Source organism: Eptesicus fuscus, chromosome 7, assembly GCF_027574615.1.
Source record: "Eptesicus fuscus isolate TK198812 chromosome 7, DD_ASM_mEF_20220401, whole genome shotgun sequence".
NCBI lineage: Eukaryota > Metazoa > Chordata > Mammalia > Chiroptera > Vespertilionidae > Eptesicus > Eptesicus fuscus.
In genome coordinates this window covers 33,125,396-33,152,078 of record NC_072479.1, presented here as the reverse complement: position 1 = coordinate 33,152,078, position 26,683 = coordinate 33,125,396, and the positions used below count along the sequence as shown (strand labels likewise).

The 26,683-nt window shown below is 38.4% G+C and overlaps 1 protein-coding gene across 2 annotated transcripts in view; it reads left to right on the top strand.

Annotated features, from left to right (window-relative positions):
* The window catches only part of OTOGL (otogelin like), a 143,405-nt gene that overhangs the window by 98,598 nt on the left and 18,124 nt on the right, over positions 1 to 26,683 (top strand). For both annotated transcript variants that reach the window (XM_054719732.1, XM_054719731.1), the window contains 14 exons: positions 1,339 to 1,516; positions 1,768 to 1,910; positions 2,463 to 2,486; positions 2,582 to 2,674; positions 5,320 to 5,509; positions 8,501 to 8,715; positions 12,482 to 12,623; positions 14,339 to 14,524; positions 15,927 to 16,139; positions 16,675 to 16,779; positions 17,609 to 17,716; positions 19,882 to 19,983; positions 20,502 to 20,606; positions 20,690 to 20,730. In XM_054719732.1, the coding sequence (XP_054575707.1) occupies positions 1,339 to 1,516; positions 1,768 to 1,910; positions 2,463 to 2,486; positions 2,582 to 2,674; positions 5,320 to 5,509; positions 8,501 to 8,715; positions 12,482 to 12,623; positions 14,339 to 14,524; positions 15,927 to 16,139; positions 16,675 to 16,779; positions 17,609 to 17,716; positions 19,882 to 19,983; positions 20,502 to 20,606; positions 20,690 to 20,730 (1,845 nt within the window). The remainder of the gene's footprint in view (positions 1 to 1,338; positions 1,517 to 1,767; positions 1,911 to 2,462; positions 2,487 to 2,581; positions 2,675 to 5,319; positions 5,510 to 8,500; positions 8,716 to 12,481; positions 12,624 to 14,338; positions 14,525 to 15,926; positions 16,140 to 16,674; positions 16,780 to 17,608; positions 17,717 to 19,881; positions 19,984 to 20,501; positions 20,607 to 20,689; positions 20,731 to 26,683) is intronic.

Genomic DNA, 26,683 nt, shown 5'->3' with positions numbered 1-26,683 from the left:
TTATTTGACTCTTGTTTGTCTAGAAGTCTGTGAGCTATATATAAAAGTTAGTTTATAATGATTCTACCCAACAGTCAAATTGACCTCACATATGAATTTTTAATTAAATACTAAGATATAATTAAGCTGTAATTTTAAAAAGTTGACACTAACAGAGATTAGATTCAATACTAGCTTTACACAATGTAATATGACAGGTTGAGAGCCACTATATGAGTCTGCTTGCAAAACACTAAGCTAGATAAATTAGGATAAGACTTCAATTTGCTCAGATTTCTGAGTACATGGGCAATTCTGATATCAAGTCAATATTGAGATAAAGCTGAAATAAAATGTTCATACTGAGTATTTTAGAAAGGTTATGTCAACAAAAAGTTGTAGTAAAATTTTAATTGTTCATCTTTCAAAGGCTGTCATATGTAGGGAATATACACTATAAGCAATGTGAATGGAAAATTTTAAAAATATATGCAATGAAATATTACTCAGCAATAAAAAAGGAATGAAATCTTGACTTTTGTGACAACATGAATGGACCAGAAGGGTATTATGCTAAGTGAAATAAGTCAAACAGAGAAAGACAAATACCATATGATTATACTTATGTGTGGAATATAAAAATACAAAACAAAAACAAGTGAATAACAAAACAAAACAGAACCAGAACCATAGATACAGAGAACAAACTGAGGGTTGCCTAAAGGGGATAAAGACAAAAAATCTATACTAATAAAAGGGTATATGCTAATTAGACCAGGTCAACTGGCCATCTTCCGGATGTCCAACTTCCTTCTGGACAAAGCCATGGTGGTGGGGGTCAAGGCAGAGGCAGTTAGGGGTGATAAGGCCAGCAGGGGAGAGCAGTTAGGGGTGAGATCAGGCTGGCAGGGGGTTAGGGGCAATCAGGCCAGCAGGGGAGGGCAGTTGAAGGTGATCAGGCCTGCAGGGAAGGGCAGTTGGGGGTGACCAGGCTGGCAGGGAAGGGCAGTTGGGGGTGACCAGGCTGGCAGGGGAGAGCGGTTGGGGGTGACCAGGCCAGCAGAGGAGGGCTATTGGGGGCATTAGGCAGGCAGGCAGGTGAGTGTTTAGGAGCCAATGGTCCTGGATTGCAAGGGGGATGTCCAACTGCCGGTTGAGGCCCGATCCCTGTGGACATCCCCCGAGGGGTCCCGGACTGGAGAGGGTGCAGGCCGGGCTGAGGGACACCCCCCCCCCCTCCCATGCACGAATTTCATGCACTGGGCCTCTAGTTTAAAAATAATTGAAAACATTAGTTGAAAATGGGGGGGAAATCACCAATTTTCTTTCTTTCTTTTCTTTTTTTTTTTTTTACAACAGCCTCAACAATTTGATCCTGTTTATAATTGTAGCCAATATATATGCCTTAATATGGAATGGAAGTTGTACAACTGGTCTCTCAATTGCCCAAAGGACTTGGAAATGCCTGACTGTGGTTTCCGGGGAAGGCCTGTTCAAGTGAACACTGATATCTGCTGCCCTGAGTGGGAATGTCCTTGTGGGTTTGCATTTCTTACATGATTATCAATTTTTAATCAGGAGTAGGTTAATTTTTTTGAGCCAATCAACTCATCAAGCCAAAGTCATTGTTGAGCATTCTTCATTTGATTTATGATTTTGGTTCCCAGTATGTAACCTTTAGATTTGCTTTTTGTCAAACATGATAAGACTAATTTAAAGCAATTGTTACTACAAATACAAAGAATTAGTAAATAAAGGAAATCCACTCTCCAACATTTTTTTTTTTAGGTCGGTGTTCCATGTTATCAGAATTGAGCATTATTACGTTTGATGGAAACAATGCAGCATTATATAGTATGGCTTCTTATATCTTAGTACGAATTCCTGGGGAAATTATAGTTGCTCATATTGAAAAATGCTCCATGAATCAGGTAAGTTCCATTATTTTTTTTTCTTCCCACATAGATTTTATTGGTAAATAACGAACTTTCAATAGTTCTCATAACCAATACTAAGTGAGAAGTACAAAGGTAATACTGAGCAAATGGAATTATTAACATGTTGATAATAACTTATGAAAATTTGTTAATCTATATTGAAAAGAAGAATAATCAAATGAGATCATTGCACATTTATATACTCTAGCTCTTAAGATCTGAGTAAAATTTCTTTTTTATTATTATTTAAAGTATTACATATAGTACTACATATGTCTCCTTTTCCCCCATTGACCTCCCCCCTAAGTTCTATTCTTTTGTCCTTTCTTCATAAATCTACAGCTGGAGTATGTTGCAACAGTAGGTATTCTTAGAGTAAGGAGGGGCTTAAGAACTCACTGACATTTATCTTCTGGTACTTAAAACAAAAAAATGTTTCATGTTAACATATTTAGAGGCATATAATAGTAATCCAAAAAATGTTTTTAAGTCAAGTAGTATTTTTCTTTTAAACATGTTTTCTCTTTATACTTTTTTTCTTTTCAGAATGAGGACTCCTTTCAAAAGGTAGTATTTGTGAAGTGTTTAGTAAATTCCTTCTGTTTATTGCTAAAATTATGTTTAGCAACTTTACAAAGTTTTTTTTCTTTTTTCCCTAAATTAAGGCTCCTTCTGAAAGAATCTCTGGACTTTGTTTTAAAAGGTTAAATTTGACAACATCTATACATAAAATACTTGTCAATCGGGCAGCAAGAAAGGTAAGAATACAAAGCTTAAAAATATCCTTGCCTTAGATAAAATTAAGAAATTATATAAATACAATTATTTCCAAAAAGAGGAAAATTAAACATATCAGTGGAGTTTTATTGCTATTATGTATAATCATTCTTTTCATGGGCAGCCTAAAAGTGTTTCTTAGTATTATATTCGTCTTTCCTTAATGTGCCAACTGTTGCAAATATTTCTCTCTTTGTGAGGTTAGCTGCAACAGCCATGTGAAATATGCTAAAGCCTTCTTGGATAAGGTATGTGGCCAATCTTCTTAGTGTCAGAGTTAACCTTAGTGTTCCAAATTAAACACAATGGAAATGATGTGAAGAAGAGGGATCATAAGGTTGAAAAGAGTAGTAGCCATGAATACCAGCATGAAGACCACCAAAAGAATAAATGGAAGCAGTAATTTTGAAATGTTGATGCCATGACTTTGTCAGTGAATAAATGACAGCTAAAATAAGAAAAAATAAAGGGATAGTTAACTTTATTGAAATATACTGAAGAAGGGCAAGGTATACAAAAGTTGAAAAAGATCTATTTAGTTTTAGAGGAAAAAATGTTTAAAAAGGCTTTATAATATAAAAATATAAATAGATATTCCCAAGGAATATATTTACCAGATAGGAGTGAGTTATAAGCCAGATGTCTCACTCAGATATAAATGATTCTCTCAAAAATATAAGAAAATAATGTGTAAAAAATATTTTTGCTTGAAATGGCTGAGGCGTTGTAGGCTTTCTGAAAATAATTCCATTAACACAGGACCACAGACTCTAGACTAGAAACAATATTAAAATAACCCTTCAAAGAACTTAGATACTTATATGCATAGCTCATGGTCACGGGCCATAGGATAGTGTGAAGACCTGGGGTGGGTGGGTAGGGGCTGGGAGAAGGAGGGGCAGAGGGGGAGGGAATGGGATATATCTGTAACACTATCAACAATAAAAAATATATTAAAATAAATAAAATAATCCTAACATAGCAAGGTGTTAAATTTTAAGTAAAATTTTAAAAATATATGAATGCAGTCCTTTTGAATGATAGTATTTATATACACCTTTGATTTTTATGAGGTTGATATATTAACAGGAAGTGAATGAGAAGTGAACTCAAACCTGGTATGCTATTATTGTCAGCATTTGGGCAAATGGGTTTATTTTTGGCCTCAGCTGAACTTGTCACTGGTCTTGTATTTAGTTAAAAACTAATGAATTTTAAAAAATCATTTAGTGAGCATTTACATGATAAAAACAACACAGGTCCTGATCTCAAGTTACTTGTCTTTGTGTGTGGGAGGCATGAATGTAATTATCTGCCAATTATAAAGTAGTAGGAGGTATAATGACAGAGTTATGACCAAGACATTATGGAAACAAAAAGAAGGGTCATTTAGTGCAGTTTGGAGGAGTGTCAAGTAAGTAATTTTGGAAGTGACACCTAAAATAAATCTTAAAGAATGAGTAGAAATTAACAGGCAAGTGGAGAGATGTTTTAGCTCAAGGGTGACAGTATGAGAAAGATATAAAGATGAGAAATTAGGTGGTTGGTCAGGTATAAACTTCGACAAATTTACTGCTGGCTGCAGTTCATGCTTCCATGTCATTGCCATTATTTAAAGCACTGTTTTTCAAAGCATTATCCTTGGAGTGCCTACATTTGTATTACCAGGAGTACATGATAAAAATACAGTCTGGAATCCCACCCAAACCTAGGAACTAGAATTCCTGGGAATTCTAATCTTTACTAACCTTGGCAGATGACTGTTATAAAAATTATAGTTAAACACTAATTTAGGAGGACCATAGGAAGAATCAGCTTAAAGAAAATATCCTGAAAGTAACTTTATTAGCTTATATTCATATTAGTAGGTAATGGTATAATCAACATATATTAAGGGAAACAGACAGAAAGCTTACATAACAGAAAAAAATAAAGTTGTTTTTTGTGTGTGTGTTTTGTTGTTTCTGAGAGAAACACATCGATTGGTTGCCTCCTGCATGGACCTTGACCAGGGCCCTGGCCAGGGAGGAGCCTGCAACAGAGGTATGTGCCCTTGACCAGAATCAAAACTAGGACCCTTTGGTCCACAGGCTGATGCTCTATCCACTGAGCCAAACTGGCTAGGGCAAAAGTTAAGTTTTGAAGAAAATAAAGGGCAATGAGGTTAAAACAAATACTGAATACAGCAAGACACAGCAAAGAAACCATAAAAGAGCTCTGAAGTTATGATATGCTATGACAGCACCAGGGAAATAAATTTTTAAAAACTTGAAATATAGTTTATATTAAATAGGAAGAAATTGGATAATCTAAATTCTCTTAATTTTAATAAATGTATATTTTAATATTGATTTTGAGAGAGAGACACACACACATGTTGATGTGAGAGCAAAACATCGATCGGCTACCTCCTGCACACCCCCTATTGGGGATTGAGCCACAACCTGTGTATGTGCCCTGCCCAAGAATCAAACCAGCAACCTTTTGGTGCATGGGACAATGCCAAACCAACTTAGCCACACTGGCCATGGCTAATCGATGTATATATAAACATAAAAATTTTACTAACAGTTGTAATTATGTAATTACAAACAACTCAATAGCTACCTGCATTATGTAATTACAGGTAGAAGTGGATTCTATTGTTGTGCCTTTGCCCTTTTCAAATCAAGAACTGCTGATAGAGGATTCTGGTACTATGTATGTGATTACTACTCCAGCTGGACTAATCATAAAGTGGGCTCATCTTACAGGAATCTTAGACATTCATTTTGGCTTTCAATTTAACTTGTCATCCTACACAGAAGGACTTTGTGGTGAGTATTGCTCTTCAAATCTCAATTTCTTCTAACTTTTCTTTCTTGTTCACTTTACACTCTTTTGGCACCTATTGCCAGATCTTTTTGATTCCAGATGTGATATTAACTTTCAGTGACCTATGTGAATATTGAAGGAAGTAATCGTTTCCCATGAATGGGTTAAGAAGCAAGAGATAACAGTTCAATGTGGGTATTTTATGGAGCTATAAGTTCACTATTAATACAATATTGCTTATATTTCTACTAGCTCATCTTTAGTAAGCATTAATGAAGTATCAGGCATTATTTTACTTATTTCAACTCATTTAATTATAACTATAGCCCTATGAATAGGCACTAGCATTAATTTGTAAGTGACAAAAATGAGGCATAGAAAGGTTAAAAATAAATTGTTATTATAAAGTATAAAGCCTAGATGTACCTTTACACTTCAATTTAATATCATAATACAGGGTGGGGCAAAAGTAGGCTTATAGTTGTTGGCATGGAATATAATACAATAATTAATAAAGACTACTACACGAATATGTTGTTTCATGTACTTACAACTATAAACCTACTTTTGCCCCACCCTGTATGTTACATAGATACAAAGAGTTTCAAGCCAAAGAAAGTGAATTAGAAATATAAAAAGAATAATACTGGCTCTGGTGTCTGCTGGTAAGTTAAGCAGTGCTATCCCTTTACAGTTCTGCTCAACATCAGTTTCCTCACCTTTTTTTAAAAATATATATATTTTATATTGATTTTTTACAGAGAGGGAGAGAGAGAAATATCAATCAGCTGCCTCCTGCACACCCCCTACTGGGGATGTGCCCACAACCAAGGTACATACCCTTGACTGGAATCAAACCTGGGACCCTTGAGTCCGCAGGCCGATGCTCTATCCACCAAGCCAAACCAGTTAGGGCAGTTTCATCACCTTTAAAATAAGAATAGCAATATCTACCTTCAAGATTGTTGCTAGAATTGTATGTGAAAGTGATTGTAAAAACACAACATATTGCTTAATACACACAGTCAACAAATGTTAGTACAAATATATCTACTTTAATCTCACTAAATGTAAATTGAATAAAAGTTTATGGATTACCTTCTGAGTTTCTGACACTATGCTTGGTGTTGACAATGTGAAATAAATAGACTAAACCTTGCCCTCACAAATTACACAAAATACCCATATTTCTTCTTTAAAAATGTAACGCATTTAGTGGAAAGATAGGCTAAATGGTTTACATATTTCCTTGCCTATCTAGAGTATGTTACACATAGCATAAACTTCTATGTTGACTAAAAGATTTTATTGTGGAAATAGTTATTAATGAGTATATAGTATTGATTACAAACAACTCAATAGCTATTACTGAGTAATAACTCAGAGACTTTGAATATGTATACTTTCTACTAGGATTGATAATTTCTGTGTGCTATGATTTCTATTTGATTTTTGAGATTTTTCCCCCCTCTACTGTCAGTTCATGCATTTGTGGAGACAGTCACTCTAACTGGATTCTTAACTCATCACTACAGAGAAAAGGCTAAGATCCCATGTTTGCTACCTAGGGTCAGCCCCTAAGCTTCCTGACCTCCACACTGGGGTTGGGTTGAAGGGAAATGTGGGTGCTCTTGGGATCCCTAGGTTGGGTGCTGGCTGATAAAGTTGCAGTGAACAAGAGTATGGCCCAAGCTGAGCATGGACACTAGGATGGGAGGTCTATATTGACACCTCGTTTTACATAGCACTGTAAAGTCTGTGGGGGTGCCGGTTGAAGTAGCAATGGAAACTATTTTTACTAGCAATTACCTATCTTTAGAAGAGTCTAGGTTTAAAAATAGAAGCTGCTTTATAGTATAGTGCTATTGAGTTTTTTGAGGTCTTTTTTTTTTTTTTTTGCACTGTACTCAGTTCTCTGCATATTTACAAGGGCCGGGGCAACCATGGCAACAGCAACCTTTATTGATAATTATAGAAGATTTGATCCTGGAAAAATGTTTAACTCATTTCTTTTATATCTGGGAGCCTTAGGAATTAAGAAAAAAATACTAGTATGTCTTCAAATAGGGTGGGATTCAGGTAAGTTATGATCAGGGTTACAGATCCATTTCTCTGTACTTCCCTTGTCTCTGCACTCCACTGGGTGAAGAGTAAGCTCCATCCTCAGTCTGGCCTTCCTCAGGGAAGGTAGGCTGTAGCAAGTTAATGCGTGATAGCCATCAAAGGCCACGTCATCCCAAGGAAGGGAGATTGTCTATGTCCTAGAACAGTGGTCGGCAAACTCATTAGTGAACAGAGCCAAATATCAACAGTACAACGATTGAAATTTCTTTTGAGAGCCAAATTTTTTAAACTTAAACTTCTTCTAACGCCACTTCTTCAAAATAGACTCGCCCAGGCCATGGTATTTTGTGGAAGAGCCACACTCAAAGGGGCCAAAGAGCTGCATGTGGCTCGCGAGCCGCAGTTTGCCGACCACTGTCCTAGAATATCTAGGTCAAATTCTTAGCTTGGCAATGGTCGTCCTAATGTTGAACAAATCTCTGTGTCTGGTGACTGCCACGAGCTGACTAGTTTATACCTGGATTGCTTGTAACAGTTTTTAATAAAAGGTGTGCAATTCAGGCCCCTCTCCTGGAGGGTGTCATGTACTAGGTGATGAGGCAGGGATGATTTCTGAAAGGGATAATTTAATGTTTTCAGGCAGGGTTTTCTTGGGGGAGTGGATGCCTGGAGTCAATCACCAGATGGCCACTATTATGGGGGATATCTGACAGATTTAAGAACTTGTTCTTAAATTAGGAGATAGTGCTAAAAGTGGAAGAGCATAAGGACAGAACCAATTTCCTCTTCCTTTACTTTCTATGATCCTTTCATATATCTTGACTTCTAGGATCATTAACCTTAATCAATTGTTAAGATGATTTAATTCTGCTGCCTACATTCGGTTTAAGTGAAAAAAATTTCCTTCTAAATGTCACATATCTTTCTAGGAATTTGCAATGATGATCCAGATGATGATCTAAGGATGCAAAATGGCACAATTATTACAAATATGGAAGACATAGAATTATTTATTGAGAGCTGGGAAATTGAGAAATCATTTAAAGTAATAACAAGAAGACCTGTTAGAAATTGCACTGAGTATGATTGCAGTCACTGCATTGAATTATTAAATAGAAAAGTTTTTGTTCCATGCCACGATAAAGTAAGTTGAAAGTGACCATAGGTAAGAGCTGTCATGTTAGACATGTTGAAAGTAAACCCAATAAAGTCCTATTCTCACCATGATGTCCTTCTACTAAGAATAGTTTATCCCCAAACCTTCCGTCAGTTTGCTTTGGAATTCAGAATCATTTGCTGTTTATAGATTTATCAAGAGGAAGGATAATTACCTTTTGTCTCCCTATTTTTATTTCAGAACTATATCAACAGCTTTCCAGAAAAAATGAAATTCCATCTTATGAGTAAATGCCTCTAGGAGAAAGAGATCAATGTCGCTTGATAACCCAGAATAGAAACCAGGACAGTGAGGGTTTAATCAATTCCTTATGAACTTGGCCTCTGAGGGGTATACTTATAATAGAACCTGTCACATATTTAATTTTCTTTATTAGTATCTAACTTTCTGACTCTAGGTGACTAGCAGATATTTTAATATAACCCATATATTTAAAAAGATCCACTATTAGAAACAAAGAATAGACAAATGCAGCATTTCATGAGTTAGTGAACGTCTCGGCCCTAGTAGGCTTTGTGTTAAACTCCTGTGATCCAAAGATGAATAAGACTTTCTCCTCGTCCTCAAATAATCTAGTGGGTTAGAAAGCCTGTGTATAGATATGTTGCAAGATACACTATGGAGGTACATGGAAGCCCAGGGTTGAAGAAAACTTCCCCCCAGTTTAAGACATTTGAATTATGCTGTATAGAAGAATACATTTTCCAGGAGAGAGAAGGGAGGGAGGGAGACTTAGGCAGATAAAACAATATATGTAAGACCAAGCTTGGTGTAAAAGCGCATGTTAGGAAAACATTGAAGGTTCAGTGCAAGTCGTGTGGACGGGAAGAGCCTGGAGGGAGAGGGAGGGAGCTGTTGGAGCAGGAAGGAACTCCCTAGGAAGCACCCTGCTGAAGGAAGTGCAGACCTCACAGTCCTCAGCCCGCCTCGCACTTCCCCTGAGGACAAAGGCAAAGGGTGTAAAGTCAGGGACAAAAAATGACACGTTTCTGGAGCTTCACTTCTACTTAGAGATTTGGATACAAATAAGTTTTAAAAGTTTACATTTTTCAATGCATGCACACAAAAATGAAAACATAGCAAATGCTTTGAAACTGATTTCAGTGCCATTTTTATGTCTTTTTAAAGCAGAATGGTTTTCGAAAATTGAATTTTTAACAGGGAAACTGGAGGGTTGATTAAATCAGGAGACTTTTCAGCTTGCCTTTTAGGGTATAGTGAGGCGACACAGGGTACCATTTAGTCTGGGATAGCCTCCGCTTTTCCCTTAGTGGGTTTGATGGCAAAAGAAAGGAATGCTCATAATTTGGTTTCCCTACTTCTAATCTTCATCTTATTTTGCAAATTACCATGTAAGGAGGCAGATGGTCTTTTAAAAATGGAAACGGGATTGTATCATTTCTCCACCTAAAACCCATCAATGTCTTTTACTGACACATTCCAAACTTCTTATCGGAGCTTACCAGGTTCTCCATGCCCTGCCCGCCCATCTCCAGCTTCCTCCTCTACTACACTCTTCTTGTCTGCTGAACATCAGCCTTTCTCCTTTCAACACTTTGAATATTTCAGGGTTTTTTTTTCTGCCCATAGGTTTTTATGCTTTCCTCTTTCAATCTATTTTAACATGGTGACTCCTCTTGCTCACTAAAAGGTTTTCTTAAATTGAGATCCACAAGGCAGCGAAGAGATCCATTTTATTCACCTTTATATTCCTCATGCATAGCATAGTGTCTGATATGTAGTCAGGTGCTCAATAAATTATGGAAGTATGCATAAATGAATAGATGAATGGAGGCTACAAGAGAAACAGCTTTTGCGGGGGTTAAATGGAGAAGGGTATCTTTTTTTTTTTTTTTTTTTGAGTAAGTTAAGTCATGTGGGACTTTAAAGCAAATATAGCCACAAAACAAATTAGAAACATAATTCTGGAGTTCAGAGGAGATAAGCTGAGGCCAGAGATCAGGTTTGGGAAATTATTAATACACACATTTTTTTAAAAAATCATAATTACTGATATACCAGAGTCTGTTCTATAAAATTCACATATATTAACTCACAGCAATCTTAAGCAGTAGTAAGCTTGTTATTGACTATTTGACTTACAAAGAAATCAATGCAAAGACTTTAATGCCCAGATGGTGGTAGAAACTGAAAATGGGTGAGCCCAGGAAGAGCGGTTGCAATGAGTCACATGACCAGTGGAGATGGAATTTAGAGAAACACTCCAAAAGAGAGAGAAAACAAAGAGCAGGTGAAAGGCAATAGAGTTCTGTACCCTCGAAGGAAACGGAGGGTTCTAAGAAGCAGGAAGGGTTCGTGGCATCATAGGCCCCTGAGAGGTTGGGGAAGGTTCAGAATATTAGTGTTCCTGGTATTTGACAATTAGGAGGCCCTGATGACCATCCAAGAATCCTGTGCAAAGTAAAGTAGTTGGAAACTGAGGGGAGGCAACAAAGGAGATTTAAAAGGAAGGGGAATCTTGCTTTGTGTAGATATGAACCTTGAAGAAGAAATGATGGGATATGAAAAATATTAAGCATTTTATCTGAAACTTTGACCTATGTCAGAATTTAGCATCTGAATGTAGATGATTGGGGGTGGGGGTGGGGGCCCGGATAAGATGGTGGCAGAGTAGGTGAAAGTTACACTCACCTCCTGCCAGGTCCGAACTGGACTTACAACTAAATTACAGAACAGTCAACCTGAATGTCGATGCTTAGTGTATTTGCTGAATGAATGAATAGAGAATTGGAATAAGGATCTTAAAAGTTAAATTATTTAGATTTCAGGCATCTCTAGCTCAAAATGAAACAATCTGTAGGGAAGAAATGGGTACCTAATTACATTGAGGTAAGAAAAATTAAGTTATTTGAGAAACGTATATTAATATATATTTTAAAAATCCTCACTGAGGACATGTTATTCATTGATTTTAGAGAGAGGAAGGGAGAGAGAAAGAGAGGAAAGACAGTGAGAAAGAGAAAGATGTGAGAAACATAGATCAGTTGCCTCCCGCATGCACCTTGACTGGGGATTGAACCTGCAACCTGGGATGTGCCCTGACAGGGAATGGAACCCACCACCTTTCAGTGGTGTATGGGAGGAGGTTCCAACCACTGAGCCACACTGTCCAGGGCTGTGCATGTTTTCTTAAGCATTTATAACCTCATTTAGTGAGCAATGTTGTGTATCATTACGGAAAGCTTCAGGAGCTTTAATTTTACTTATAATTTTACTTATAATAGATCAAAGTCTTACTCAATACATAGAAAAGACAATTGTAACCTAAACTGTGATATCAGAAATGGCTTTTGCTAGAGCCACATACTCTGCTTTTTTTCCACCCCTTTTTAGAAATTGATTTTCATTACAGTTGACATGAAATATTATACTAGTCTCAGGTGTACAACATAGTGATTAGACATTTATATACCTTACAAAGTGTTCACCCCTATAAACCTTAGGATAAATACCCAAAAGTGGGATTCTTTTTCTTCATCTTTAATAGAATAGATTTATGTAGATTAGAGCAGATAGTACTTACATTATCTAAAATGTTGTAAATTCAGAGGTGACATCTCATACTGTGAAGTTTTGAAAATCTAAGGTCAAAGAAGAACAGTAATGCACATTAACTTGCTACTCTTTGATTTTCCAAACAATTTTAGTCTAGCTTAGGGCATTTAGAGAAATAAAATAATGTAACTTATCCAAAGGCACAACGTATTTCTAGGTTTCACCACAGAACTTTTGTGAAAAGATGTGGATCAATTATACCAATCATTGGAACCACGAATGTGATGCACCGTCTGCGTATGTGGCTCTGTGCAACAATTTTGACATCTGTATTCAGTGGAGGACACCTGATTACTGCTGTAAGTAGTACACTGCAAATCATATTTTCTAACAGCCAAGTGACTTTCCATTTTTTTTTTTTTTGCATTTACTTCTTTTTCTTTTTCATCACAAAATACTTTCATGAGAATAGCTGCATATCAATCTAACCTAGATGCAGGAGGCAAGCTTTCCTACAGAGGCAACTTCTATTTTTATCCTGATCTAAATTTAAAGTAAACCTCAATTACCATAAAAGAAAACCTAGTCCAGCAAAGTAAACTGAAGAGTTAAAGAAATCACAGAGGATTGAAGAGGGACGTTAATTCTGTATTTCACAACACATTTTGTTCATCCCATTTAACCTGCTTCATTCCCCGCAGCTTGTTCTTATTCATTTATTATGTGGAGAGGGCAGGGATTTTTGCCCCCTTTTTCTCCTTTCCTGACATAATATCCACTTCCAAGAAATCGATATTTCTGGCTTTCTTTGATATCTACATTCAGTATTCTCCCAATTACATGGTTGTATTTCCTTTTTCCTTTGTATGTATTCTTTGTCCATTTTTATCTATAGGGTTCATGCTTTCCCATCAAGTTGTAATGCTTTTCATAAGACATTTATAAAACATTTCACCAATCCTGAGCCCATCTTACAGAAATATCAATTTAAGAAATAGTGACCAAAAGGATTAAATGGTAAAAGAGTTTCAAAATGAATGTTACTCAAATGCTCCAAAATAAAAGTGTTTTCCTAGAGGAAAAAGAATAAGATGCATAGAGAAAGAATAATATATCACAAACACCACCTACATGACTCCACATCAGAAATGAAGCGGCTCCCCCTGTGCCCTTCTATCTCCTTTGTCTCCCTGCCCTCCCAGATGTCATCACTACTCAAGAGTGGGAGGCCTGGTTCACAGGGAATGTATGACCTCACCAATTTTACAAGCTACTGCCAAATTTTTCTCCACTGAGATTTTACCAGTTTGCACACCCACCAGCTCTGTGCTCATTTTTTTCTTTTCTTTTCTTTTTTTTTTTTTTAGAGAGAGAGAGGAAGGGAGAGGAATAGAAACATTAATGAGACAGGAACATCATTGATCAGCTGCCTTCTGCACACCCCATACTAGGATGGAGCCCCAACCCAGGCATGTGCCCTGATCGGGAATTGAACCGGCGACCTCTTGGTTCCAGGGTCGACACTCAATCACTGAGCCACACTGGCCAGGCTGTGTTCATTTTTTAACAGTAGGATTTTTTAAGATCACTGAAAATAAACAAGAATTTTCTAAAACATCATTTCGAAATTGCTCAACAATGGTAGCTTCTTTTGACAGTGAAGGACTGAACTTAAATATGCAGCATTTGTTGTCTTTATGACATGGTCGAGTTGCATATTTAAAGTGTATTTCTTTGCTTTTTCTGTAGAACAGAACAGGAATTTCATAACAGTTGACTCTATATTCATGCCAATGAGATTTGGGCTGCTTATTGGTGAGATTCATTTAATATAAAGCAGGTAACTTTTCTTACCATAACATAATACTAGCTGGACACCTGGAAGATACTCAAAAATACCCACCCATTTTTAAATTTTCTGCTTTGTGATTGCATAATAAATGAAAAAAAAAGACTTTGAAGAAACTGAAATGTGAAAAATTACTTTCAAAAAGAAATCTACATTTCTTCCTTTTATTAGAATTCAAATAGATTAATTTTATCACTATCAAACTCTGTCCTCTATTCCTCCTAGCTCTGAGTTGCCCAGAGGGTAAGGAGTATCAACCCTGTGTGCGACCCTGTGAGGCAAGAACATGTCTGAACAGATGGTTCTATGGACACTCTTCATGTCTGAATGTAAGAGAAGATTGTGTGTGCAAAAATGGAACCATTCTTCACAGGCCATATTCAACTCAGTGCATTCCAGAGGAGGAATGTGGTAAGCAGCAAAGTACAAAATGACCTCTTATGGGTCCAGCAAACAAATAAAACATTGTCAGATCTTGAAGAGATGTACTCAGAAAGATTGATCACAAGTTACCTAGCTGTTGGAAAGGAACTGAGTTTGTTAGTTTGTAGTTGGGTTTCAGAGGATTTCAATTGAAGTTACCAAAACAGGAGTTTTGGTGGTAATATGTGTTAATCTCCACCTGTGCCTTTAATAACTGGGCAAGAGTATGGAAAACTAAGAATGAAGAGTGTAGTGTGTGAATTAATTCAAATTCCAATTATTTCAAGTTTCCAGCTTTACCTCTGTAAGCCTGAGTCATGCATCTGTAAAATGGGGAAAATACCCATAAGGTTAGTGTGGGAGTGTACAAAATAATACAAAGCATTTCACAACAGTGCCTTGAGAAAAAAAAATAGCACTTAAAAATTTCAGATACTGTTATTATCTGAGAGAAAATAGTTAATATATTTACTTGCATTTTCAAACCATTTTATTCTGACACATTATCTCCATGGTGGTTCCAGGTGAAAAATTGAGAAAATTTCAGTCTAGCAGTCATAGGGCTCATCATCACAGTCAGAAGAAAAGACACTTAGATAAAATTAAAGAAAAGTTATTTAGGCATGTAGAAGTGAAATGCACACGTAGTTTCAGAAACAAGTTTTGTTTGCCACTAAGGAAAGTATTTGTGGAGACTTTGAGAATATATCGGCCTGCTCATGTTTGTTTTCAGGAACCTATGACGTTGGCTTGCTAGTAGATAGGGTGGTATAAAGTAAGTTCATTGGAGGCTGGGATGCAGTGGGTCACTACATTTACCTTTATTACTACTTAAAAGAGCTACTAGAGAACCATATTTATTACTAAGTAAAACTTTAATAATAAAACTAGTAGAGTCACTAAATAATTTATTTTGTTGCCTACTTTCCATATTTAGACTTCAAAGTTAAAATACTTTGAATTTTCATATCACAAAAAATGTTAAGGTGAGGTAGGGATTATCTTGTTTTCTAATACCACTCACTTTCAACAGTTAATATTTTAAAGCATTTGAAGTCATATTACTGTGTTTGTTCAAGTGAAGTAAATTGTGTTAATAAGACTTAAAATAAAAGTAACTAACCAATTATGCTATTTATAAAATGGAGTACACAAATTTACAGAGACTTTTAGAAGGGAAATATGGTTTCTGTGGAATACATCAAACACTTCATTAAAGAAAAATACAAGCTAGTATCTGATGAATGAAAAGACAAATGTGAGAAAGGATAGTTGTGTGATATGTTATCGGTGCCGCTGGGCCAAGTCACGGTCTGAAATCAAACTACAGCAGCTTGATTGATTGTAGTGCCCAGGTTATGAATGATGAGACATTGTCCATCTTCTTAAGCATGTACTGACAGTGAAGACCAGCCCCGCACTGCTGGGGAGATTTGGAATGGGGGTGTTGATGAATGCGCCCTCTACAAATGTCTGGAGAATGGAAGCATCATTCCTATAGAGCCTGACTGTGATGAAGAGCCCTCGCCCATTTGTGAACGAGAGGCTGAGCTCATCATGGGCATCATTGACAAGGAGTCCTGCTGCTCAAAGGAGGTTTGTGGTATGTACCCAGCTGAAGCTGTACAGTCAGCTCATGTCACAAAACATGTACGTTTACAACCATTGTGAAAAAGTGGGTGTGCATGACGCTGGGTCTAAAAAAAATGCAAGTTTGAGGTAACAACGGAAGTTTTTCCATAAATTTCACTTGCACTTCCTCAAAGCAAGCTTTGCCTCATTATGGTTTTGCTGATTTTGCAAATACACACACAAAACTCTGACTATTAGTAGTTAATAATATTCAGTAATACATGACAGAAATGTGAGAAAGGATAGGTATGTGACATGTTATCTGTGCTGCTGGGCCACGTCAGTCTGAGGATCTGGGAATCTTTGATTTATGACAATCAAGGGTGAAAAAATAAGTAAACCTTACATCTGCTGCCTTTTCACCTATAACCAATTTTGTAAACAGAATGGGTTGAACTGCAGTGTGAAAACACGCATAATGAGAATCATTCCCCTGCTTTGAATTGGAATCACTAGGTTTTAGTTATGTTCATTAATATTTTAATACTTCTGTTTCTTATTTGCAGGATGTGACATGACCTTGTGTGATACTACCATTCCAACATGCACAGATAGCCAAAAATTGTACATTGGCCATAGCCCTCTTTCTTGCTGTCCACAGTACCAATGTGGTGAGTAATTGATTAGAAAAAATAATAGTGAGAGTCATTGTTCATTCAGAATAGTGGATTAGATTCTCATTCTTTGTGTATGCAAAGAAATAATCTATTTTTAAGATTGTGGAGCTCTGGGTGGCTAAATTTGTTGGAGCATCGTCCCATACACCAAAAGGTTGGGGGTTTGATTCTGGTCAGGTCACATACCTAGGTTTTGAGTTCAATCCCTGATTGGAGCATGTATGGGAGGCAACTAGTCAATGTTTCTCTCTTACATCAATGTTTCTCTCTCTCTCTCTCCCTCTGTCTCTAAAATCAACAAACATATCCTCATATAATTTAGACATTATATGCATATATATAGTAATAAACTTATTTTAAAGATTTTGATATTTTGGAAATATGTAGAAAAATATATCTATATATATAAAAGCCTAAGCAACTGTTACAATCAGTCGACAGAAAGACCAGTCGACTAGTCACTATGACGTGCACTAACCACCAAGGGGCAGACACTCAATGTAGGAGCTGCCTCCTAGTGGTCAGTGCACTCCCACAGCCAACCTCCTGGGGCCGGCCAACCTCCCACAGTCCCTCCTCCTGGCCAGCTGGCCCCCATCGGCCCCAATCAGAACTGGGCTAGCTGGCCCCTATCAGCCCCAATCGCCAGCCAGGCTGAGGGACCCCACCCATGCACAAATTCGTGCACCAGGCCTCCAGTAAATATATATTCAAAGATAACTTAAAATGCACTATTTCACTTATTTTATCCCACAATATGCAGTTTTTTGCGTGTTTTTTTTAAATACTATGCAGTATTTAAAATAACTTCGTGTTTCTGCAGAATGTGACCCATTGAAATGCCCCAGTTTTTCAATACCAGAATGCAGAGAAGACCAATTCATGATTCAAGTTCAACACGATGAGCCTTGCTGTTTTGCTCCTATCTGTGGTGAGTGTTATATGAGATAATTTCTTGGAAGAAGGAGGATACAGGGAAAATCTCTTATTTGATGTGAATTCCATGGGACTGATGGAAACCAGTATTCTGCTTTTATAGGAATTCAACAGAATGAGAACAATAAATCAGAAAGTCCAGCATTTTAAATGACTCTTACAATTATTAGTTAGTACTACTTTTCCTTATCCACAAATAATACATATATCAGTCAAAACATTATCAAGATAATATAATCAAAGTGTTTTTTTCTTTAGTAAGGCCAGCATCCAGTTCTTTTTGGAGAAAAAAATAAGCCTTGGGTTTCCTTGTAGAACCAAGTAGAATAACGGATTCTGTTAAGACATTATATGACCTCTTAAAAACTTTATTTCCTATATCATCTTGAAAGAGAATGGTAGAAATGAAGGTTGTCTGGGAAATACTGTATATGGAGCTATATATTTGTCTGATAAACTGAACATTGAAAAATAAAGAATTATCTATTTTTCATTTCAAGTGAATCCTATATAATAAAGGGTAATATGCAAATTGACCCTAATGGCGTAATGACAGGGAATGACCAGTTGCTATGACGTGCACTGACCACCTGGGGGCAGATGCTCAATGCAGGAGCTGCCCCTGGTGGTCAGTGCGCTCCCACAGGGGGAGCTCCTCTCAGCCACAAGCCGAGCTGATGGTTGCAAGCGCAGCGGCGGTGGCAGGAGCCTCTCCTGACTCCTAGCAGTGCTAAGGATGTCCAATTGTGGCTTAGGCCTGCTCCCTGTGGGGATTGGGCCTAAGCTGTCAGTTGGACATCCCCCAAGGGCTCACAGGCTGCCAGAGGGATGTCTGACTGCCAGCTTAGGCCTGCTCCCCTGGGGAGCAGGCCTAAGCCCACAGGTGGACATCTCCCGAGGGGTCCTGGACTGTGAGAGAATGCAGGCTGGGCTGAGAATCCCTACTTCCCCCTGAATGCATGAATTTTTATGCACCAGGCCTCTAGTTATCATATAAAAGATTGCTGATTAATATAGGTTTTAGATATACTTAAATCAAAACACATTATTTGTACCAGTTAAGGCTCTTTGACTACTACAAGTAGTCAAAATTGGTTGATCTAGCTTAAGCACAACCAATTATTTGAAGGATTTGGGGATCAACATTTTGAAGGATTAAGATGAAACAGATTAGGCTCTGGGAAAGAGAAAAATCAGCTAGCTGTTCTATCTGTCAATTATTAAGTATTGAGTCAGCAATATTTGTTTCCTGTCCTGGTGTGCTTCCATTTATGATTCAAATGCCGTAGAAAGAGATTCTGGTTCAACCAATGTGGAGTGTTCCCTCACAGAAGCCAGATGAGAATGAGATGCCTTTATAACAGTCATACCAAGTCTGGAGCATTCAAAGGTCTTTACAGAGTTTTTATCAAAATTGGGAGAGGGATGCTGAACAGCTCAAAAGGACAAGTGCTGCCTGACCGGCATGGCTGAGTGGTTGAATGCCAGCCTATGAACTAGGAGGTCACAGTTTGATTCCTGGTCAGGGCACATGCCTGGGTTGCAGGCTCGATCCCTGGTGTGGGGAGTGCAGGAGGCAGCCAATCAATGACTCTCATCACTGATGTTTCTCTCTGTCTCTCCCTTTCCCTTCATCTCTGAAATCAATAAAAATATCTATAATAATAAAAGTGTAATATGCGAATTAGACCAGACAGCAGAATGACCTTCCGGACGTCCTTCCAGATGACTTTCTGGATGAAGCTGGGGCTGTGAGGGCCGAGCCCCTTGCATGAATTTGGTGCATGGGTCCTCTAGTATTTTTATTAAAAAGGACAAGTGCTTATTATATTGTTTACTCATAAATTAGAGTAATCAAGAACAGTGAATTAATAAAACTTAAATAAACCAATCAATAATATTTCAATCCTAACAAGAAAAAATTATTCCAGAAATCTTAATGCCCTATGTTTTTGGTAAAATGGTATTCTATGTCACTCTGCTTGGAAAGCATAAAGCAATATACTCAGGCAGTAAAATTGTTTTTATGACAAAATATGATCTGTTGAAGCTTTATTTTTATTTAAGTTGATTTTCTATACATACATTAATCTGAACTAATGTTAGATATATATTTTTTTTAGCTCAGCTGTAACTTCTGGCTTTTTGTTTTACCTTTAGTGTGTGAATCTTGCACTGAACCTATTCCACTATGTACTGATGGGGAATTTCTCACTGTGGACCTTAATACCACACAGTTCTGTTGTCCTCAGTATTACTGTGGTAAGTATATCTTAACTAATTTGAAATATTTAAAGTGTCCAAAGTTTTAAGAAGCTCAGTGCATCTTAGTGCTACTGTCATGTCAGACCATAGTTGAATTCTAGCATACAAAATACATATTAAACATAAATAATGTTTTCATGTATCTAAGAGCTCTTCTTGGATAATACCATTACCTACCAAAAATAGATCAGCTATGACAAAAGCTCAGCTATGACTTGTCTCATTATCCTAGAATTTCTACTCAACTAGTTGATTCCATACCCTCTTTCACTTCCTTTCTCTTCTTGTACTCCTGCCATTTCTCAGGGCTCTTTACTTGGTGCGATGTCCTTCTGTTGTATGTGTTATGAATCATTTGTTTTTCCTCACCAGCACAGGGCAATTGGGTGGTGGGGGAGGAGGCACTGGGGATAAATGAATTTAGGCACTACAGCAGTGGCAGTGAATTAAATGGTAGGGAGTGAAACTCCTGATTCCATGAAGTTAATCTTTACCCATGTAATTTTTCTATCTAGTTTGTGAGCCAAATCTTTGTCCTGTGCCACTACTCAACTGTGCAGAAGATATGAAACTTGTGAAAGAAAATGTATCTGGTCAATGTTGTCCAATATGGCATTGCGGTAATTAATTTTCATATTTTAAAGTTTTATTACAATACACTAATGTATTCTGATCATTATAAATGTTGATTTTTGCCTTTTAGAATGTAGCTGTGAGAACCTTGTTATACCAACTTGTGAAGTGGTAAGAACACATATTTTAATTGACTTGTCATCTAATTTAAATCGGTTTTTTCTTCCTTTACTTCTCTTATTTCTGAATTCTTAAAATTAATGGAATTACCCTCCTTAAGTTGTACTGTAGTAGATGAAAACAATGTGCTCTGATATTAGAGAACTGTCAATGTTTTATGTTCTACTTCAGACAGGAAAGTACAATACCTTATTTTTTCCACTGGTGACTGAATCTACTAATCTCATATCTAATTAAGTTCACTAGTCTTAAAAGCAAGCAAACCATTAAAATAATACTATCTCAATATTGGTATAGATAGTGGTGATGATTTCATGGATATATATTTATTTTCAAATTCATCAAGTTGCATGTCAAATAAAGTAATTGTATTTTACAAAAACATTAATTCAACATTTACTGTAATGATGTGTTATCTATTTTTGCATAGTGTGTGAATCTTGTATAAATAATTTTGTATAAATAACTTTCATAAAAATTATCTCATTTGATATTTTGTGTGCACTATATACACATCTATAGAATAAAATAGAATTATTGTATTGTATTTTCTCAGGTTCTTAATATTTTACATAACATGTTTAGCATATTATATCAATGAATCATCTCAATGTAGGTATTTTTAGCTCATTTTATAAATAAGGAAATCAAGGTCTAAGAGAATAAATTGACTGAGATCTTCAGGCCTCAAGCCAGGCATTGTTTTGTGTATATGTTTGTTTATGTGTATTCCTTTCTTCTTCTATAAAATAAATATATTTTATTGATTTTTTAACAGAAAGGAAGGGAGAGGGAGAGAGAGTTAGAAACATCGATGAGAGAGAAACATTGGTCAGCTGCCTCTTGCACACCCCCCCTCCCCGCACTGGGGATGTGCCCGCAACAGAGGTACATGCCCTTGACCAGAATAGAACCTGGGACCCTTCAGTCCATAGGCTGATGCTCTATCCACTGAGCCAAACCGGTTAAGGCTGTATTCCTTTATTCTTTCCACTCTGTCTTTATTCTTTCATTTCCTTTACAAAGTGTACCCAAGACATAAGTTGACACAAGAACAAAGGCAAGAATAAACTGTCTTGTTTCTATTAGTGACTTTGCCTTTCTTTAACTGTGACTCACTTTCCTAACTGTAATATGAAAATAATAACAATACCTGTTATGTGAATGAAATAAATGAATATAAATTAGATAATACTTAACATATAACAAGAGTTCAGTAAGTATTAGTGATAATTATTATTACAACTCCCCTCCCCCATGCTGAGAATTTTACCACAAGGTGTAGATCATCATGGAGATGGAAGGTGAGCATCAAGAAAAGTTTGGAAGCAAGTGATAGTCATGTGAGGAATATATATATATATATATAAAGAGCCAGGGCCCGTAACATCTAAAACGACCGAAGGGATGACCAAACGCCAGGCTGCGTGCGCAGCAGGCTCTGGTGGGCGGGGACTGGCGAGCGAACTGAACTGCTGACCTCTCAGAGAGAAAGAGAGGCAGGGCTGATCAGTAGCTGCCACAGCTGCTGGTGAGGCCCAGAAAGAGAAGCAGGGTCTGATTCGCAGCCTCCGTGGCAGCTGCTGATCAGCCCTTGCCTCTCTCTCTCTCCAGTCCTCGCCAGCAGCCACCTCTCTCTCTCTCTCTCTCTCTCTCTCTCTCTCTCTCTCTCTCTCTCTCTCCCCCCGAGAAGTCAGGAGTTCAGCCCGCTTGCCAGCAGCCTGGGGTGGCTGCTGATCAGCCCCACCTCTCTGATCAGGCCTGGAGATAGGCCCAGAGATGCTGACTGGCATAGAAACTGACCAATCAGAACCTAATCTGGGTGAACTGCAAGGGCAGAACCTAATGTGGGGGCTGAGGAGGGATTTTAAGGGCAACAGCTGTTTAGTGTAAGGTGTAAGAAACCGGTTCAATTTTTTAATGACCAGTTTGGCAGTATAGAGCATATGGCTGACTATCAGTCCAGATATAGGGATTATGTATTTTTGTCTGCCAAGAGCATCTCCTCCTGCTGAAAAAGGCTCCCACCCCCATTAAGCAATCCTATCCTATATAATCTACCTATACTAATAAAAGGGTAATATGCTAATTAGACCGGGTCTACTGGCCATCTTCCGGACATCCGACTTCCTTCCAGACAAAGCCATTGTGGTGGGGGCTGAGGCAGAGGCAGTTAGGGGTGATCAGGCTGGCAGGGGAGGGCAGTTGGGGGTGAGATCAGGGCAGCAGGGGAGGGCAGTTAGTGGCGATCAGGCAGGCAGGCAGAGGCAGTTAGGGGCAATCAGGCAGGCAGGCAGAGAGGTTAGGGGCGATCAGGCAGGCAGGCAGAGGGGTTAGGGGCAATCAGGCAGGCAGGCAGAGGCAGTTGGGGTGATCAGGCAGGCAGGCAGGTGAACGGTTAGGAGCCAGCAGTCCCAGATTGTGAGAGGGATGTCCGACTGCCTAAACTGGCAGTCGGACATCCCTCAAAGGGTCCCCAATTGGAGAGAGTGCAGGCTGGGCTGAGGAACCCCAAACCCTTCCCCCACTCCCTGCCCCCCATGCATAAATTTTGTGCACTGGGCCACTAGTAGTAATAAATAAAAAGAGGTGAACTATTCCAGACTGGGGCTAGTATGAACATAAGTACATGCCCAAAGGAGTGAGGTAAAATATGTATGCTGAAGGATCACGACCTCTCTCTTTCCTTAAGAGAGAGCTAACCTGAGGAGGAACAATGAGGGATGAAGAACTATCCAAATTGTTGAATTAAGGAGGGCTTTAAAGGCAAGGCTAAGAAACTTTTATTTGATTTATTCATTTATTCTTTTCAGTTAATCATTCAACCAATATTTGTTGAAATACAATTACATCTTGTTATGGTGCCAGCCACTTAAAAATGCTACCCTGAAGAGCTCAGTGTAGATTTAATGTGATAGGAGATAGAAGGGGTCTTGTATCAGATAGGAATTATTATAAAAATGGTGTTTGAGGGAGCAGATATTGATAGTCCTGTGAAGCAGGATAAGGACAGTTAAACATTAGGGGGCAGGATATCAGCAAGAGACTAATATAGCTGCTCATGAACTTGAGTGTAGTGAGATCAATACAGAAAAGAAGTGTGTGTGGGGGCGTAGAGTATGTTTGAATTCAGGAGAGCAAAATGGAAGACTCTGGCCTTTTGTAATGTATTTTACAAGTGAGTGTGTGTGTGTGTGTGTGTGTGTGTGTGTGTGTGGAAGATGAAGAGAAGGAAGGAGGAGAGGAGGAAGGAAAAAAAAAAAGACAGAGAGATATGTAGAGAGAGCTCTAAAATACCTTTAAATTTACAAGGCTCAGACACTGAATTCACAAATACTGGATTCTTGGACAAACACTGATGGCCAAAGGAGCAGATCAGAGTGACGCTGGGATTTTACCCTTCCCAGCCTCTTTCAGAGCTCTCCTGCTGGTCTGAAAGAGGTACTACAATGTCCTAAGGCATTTCAATAACCTCCAACACAACAATATAAACCACTAGAGGCCCAGTGCACAAAATTCGTGCATGGGGAGGGGAACTCAGCCTGGTCTGCCCCCCTCTTGCAATCAGGACCCCTTGGGGGATGTCTGACTGCCGGTTTAGGCGCAATCCAGGACCACTGGCTCCTAACTGCTTGCCTGCCTGCCTGCCTGATTGCTCCTAACCTCTCTGCCTGCTGCCTGATAGCTCCTAACCACTCTGCCTGCCTGCCTGATTGCCCCTAACTGCTCTGCCTGCCTGCCTCATCACCCCTAACCACTCACCTGCCTGCCTGCCTGATCACCCAACCACTCTGCCTGCCTGCCTGATTGCCCCTAACCACTCACCTGCCTGCCTGATTGCCCCTAACTGCCTCTGCTTCGGTCCCCACCACTGCAGCTTCATCTGGAAGGATGTCCAAAATGATGCCCAGAACGTTGTTCAGCTGTCCGGTCTAATTAGCGTATTATGCTTTTATTATTATTTATTCCTTTTACCCCATGGGATTTTGTGCCTCCTCTGTTCTGGGTTCCTTGAAGCTTCTTTGAGTAGGACCCTCTATGTTCATTCTTTAACCTTTGTGTGGTTGTTACCTTAACTATGCTTCCTTTTTTTTCTTTTTCTCTTTTTTTGTGCCTTTACTGCCTATTTTGGCCTAACCACCCATGAACCAAATACATTCCTGTGTGCTCCTCCCTTTAATTGCCCCCTCCCCTTTAATGAGTTTCTACCATTCTCCACTTACCCTTTTTCTGTGTTCTTCTCCCTCCCCAACATTTGTGGTAAATACTGATCCATTTAGTTCATTACCAGCTCAACATTCAATGTCTGAATGTTATATATGAATCAAACTTTGACATTACTCAATTTTGCAAATATTTATTGAATGGCTATTGTATATTAGCATCATTCTGGGCACATACAACATAAACAGTAGTTTCAATAACTTTACCCAAATATACCACAACCATCCATGCATCATAATTTAGTTTTAACATTCATTGTTCTACATAAGTATTGACCTGACCCATTGTTCCTGAGTTCTCATTCTGAATGATGGCTGCTTGTTTCAGTGCATATGATATTATCTGTATATATTTAAGATCACATTAGTTTTTCACATAGACAACAGATGCATTTCAAGCTAAAGACTCTATGTGAGACTTTTGCAGCATTTCTTTTTCTTTTTTTTCAGTAACAGCTTTATTGAAATACTAGAGGCCCGGTGCATGAAATTCATGCACTCGGGCGGGGGGGGTGGGGGGGGGAGGTGTCCTTCAGCCTGGCCTGCGCCCTCTTGCAGTCCAGTCGGACATCCTTAATGCTGCCGCAGAGGTGGGAAAGGCTCCCACCACTGCCACTGGGCTCGCCAGTCGTGAGCCCGGCTTCTGGCTGAGTGGCACTCCCCCTGTGGGAGTGCAATGACCACCAGGGGGAAGCTCCTGCATTGAGCATCTGCCCCCTGGTGGTCAGTGCACGTCATAGCGACAGGTCGTTTCGCTGTTTGGTTAATTTGCATATTAGCTTTTTATTATATAGGATAATTCACACTAGAGGCCCGATGCACAAAATTCGTGCAAGGGGCTCTGTTCTTGCAGCCCCTCGCAGCCTCAGCTGGCCTTCACAGCCCCTTGCAGCCTCGGCTGGCCCTCACAGCCCTGGCTGCCTCGGCCAGCCCTTGCAGCCCTGGCTTTGTCCAGAAGGTCGTCCGGACAGTCATCTGGAAGGTCGTCCAGACAGTTGTTCTGCTGTTCAGTCTAATTAGCACATTAGCTCTTTATTATATAGAATTATCATACAGTTCAGTTATTTAAAGTGTACAATTCAATGCTGTTTAGTGTATTCATAGAATTGTGAAACGATCAACACAATTAATTTTAGAACAGTTTTATCACCCCAGAAGAGACTACCTATTAGCAGTCACTCCATACTTTTCTACAAACTCCCCAGCCATTGGAAATCACTAATCTACTTTTTATCTCTATAGATTTGCCTATTCTTGGTATTTTATATAAATGGGATTGTATATTATGTGGCCTTTTGTAAAAGTGAAAAAGTGAAAACCATAAAGCCAAAAAGTGAAAACAGATTATGGTGATTTTGCTACAGACTTTAAAGGAGTAAACAAAAAGCCGTTATGTTCATACTGGCAGAACAATTAAGGAGATATTTCCTCTTGGTGAAATTGGGTACTTTGAAAATAAAAGTGTAACCAAATATGTGGATAAGATCCAAAGGAAATATAAGTAGAAGGAAAGAACAGAAGATTTAAGTCTAAATTTGCAAGGGCACATTGGGCATTGTGGATATAATTATTAAAAACAAGTGGTTAAGTGGCTTAAACAAGGTAGATTGTACCCAATACTTCCTTATCTAATCTTCTGGAGTAGCTAATACAGTGAGATAATTTAATTTATTATCTTTAACTGCATATTTCTAACATTTTATTTCCAATCTCATCAGAAT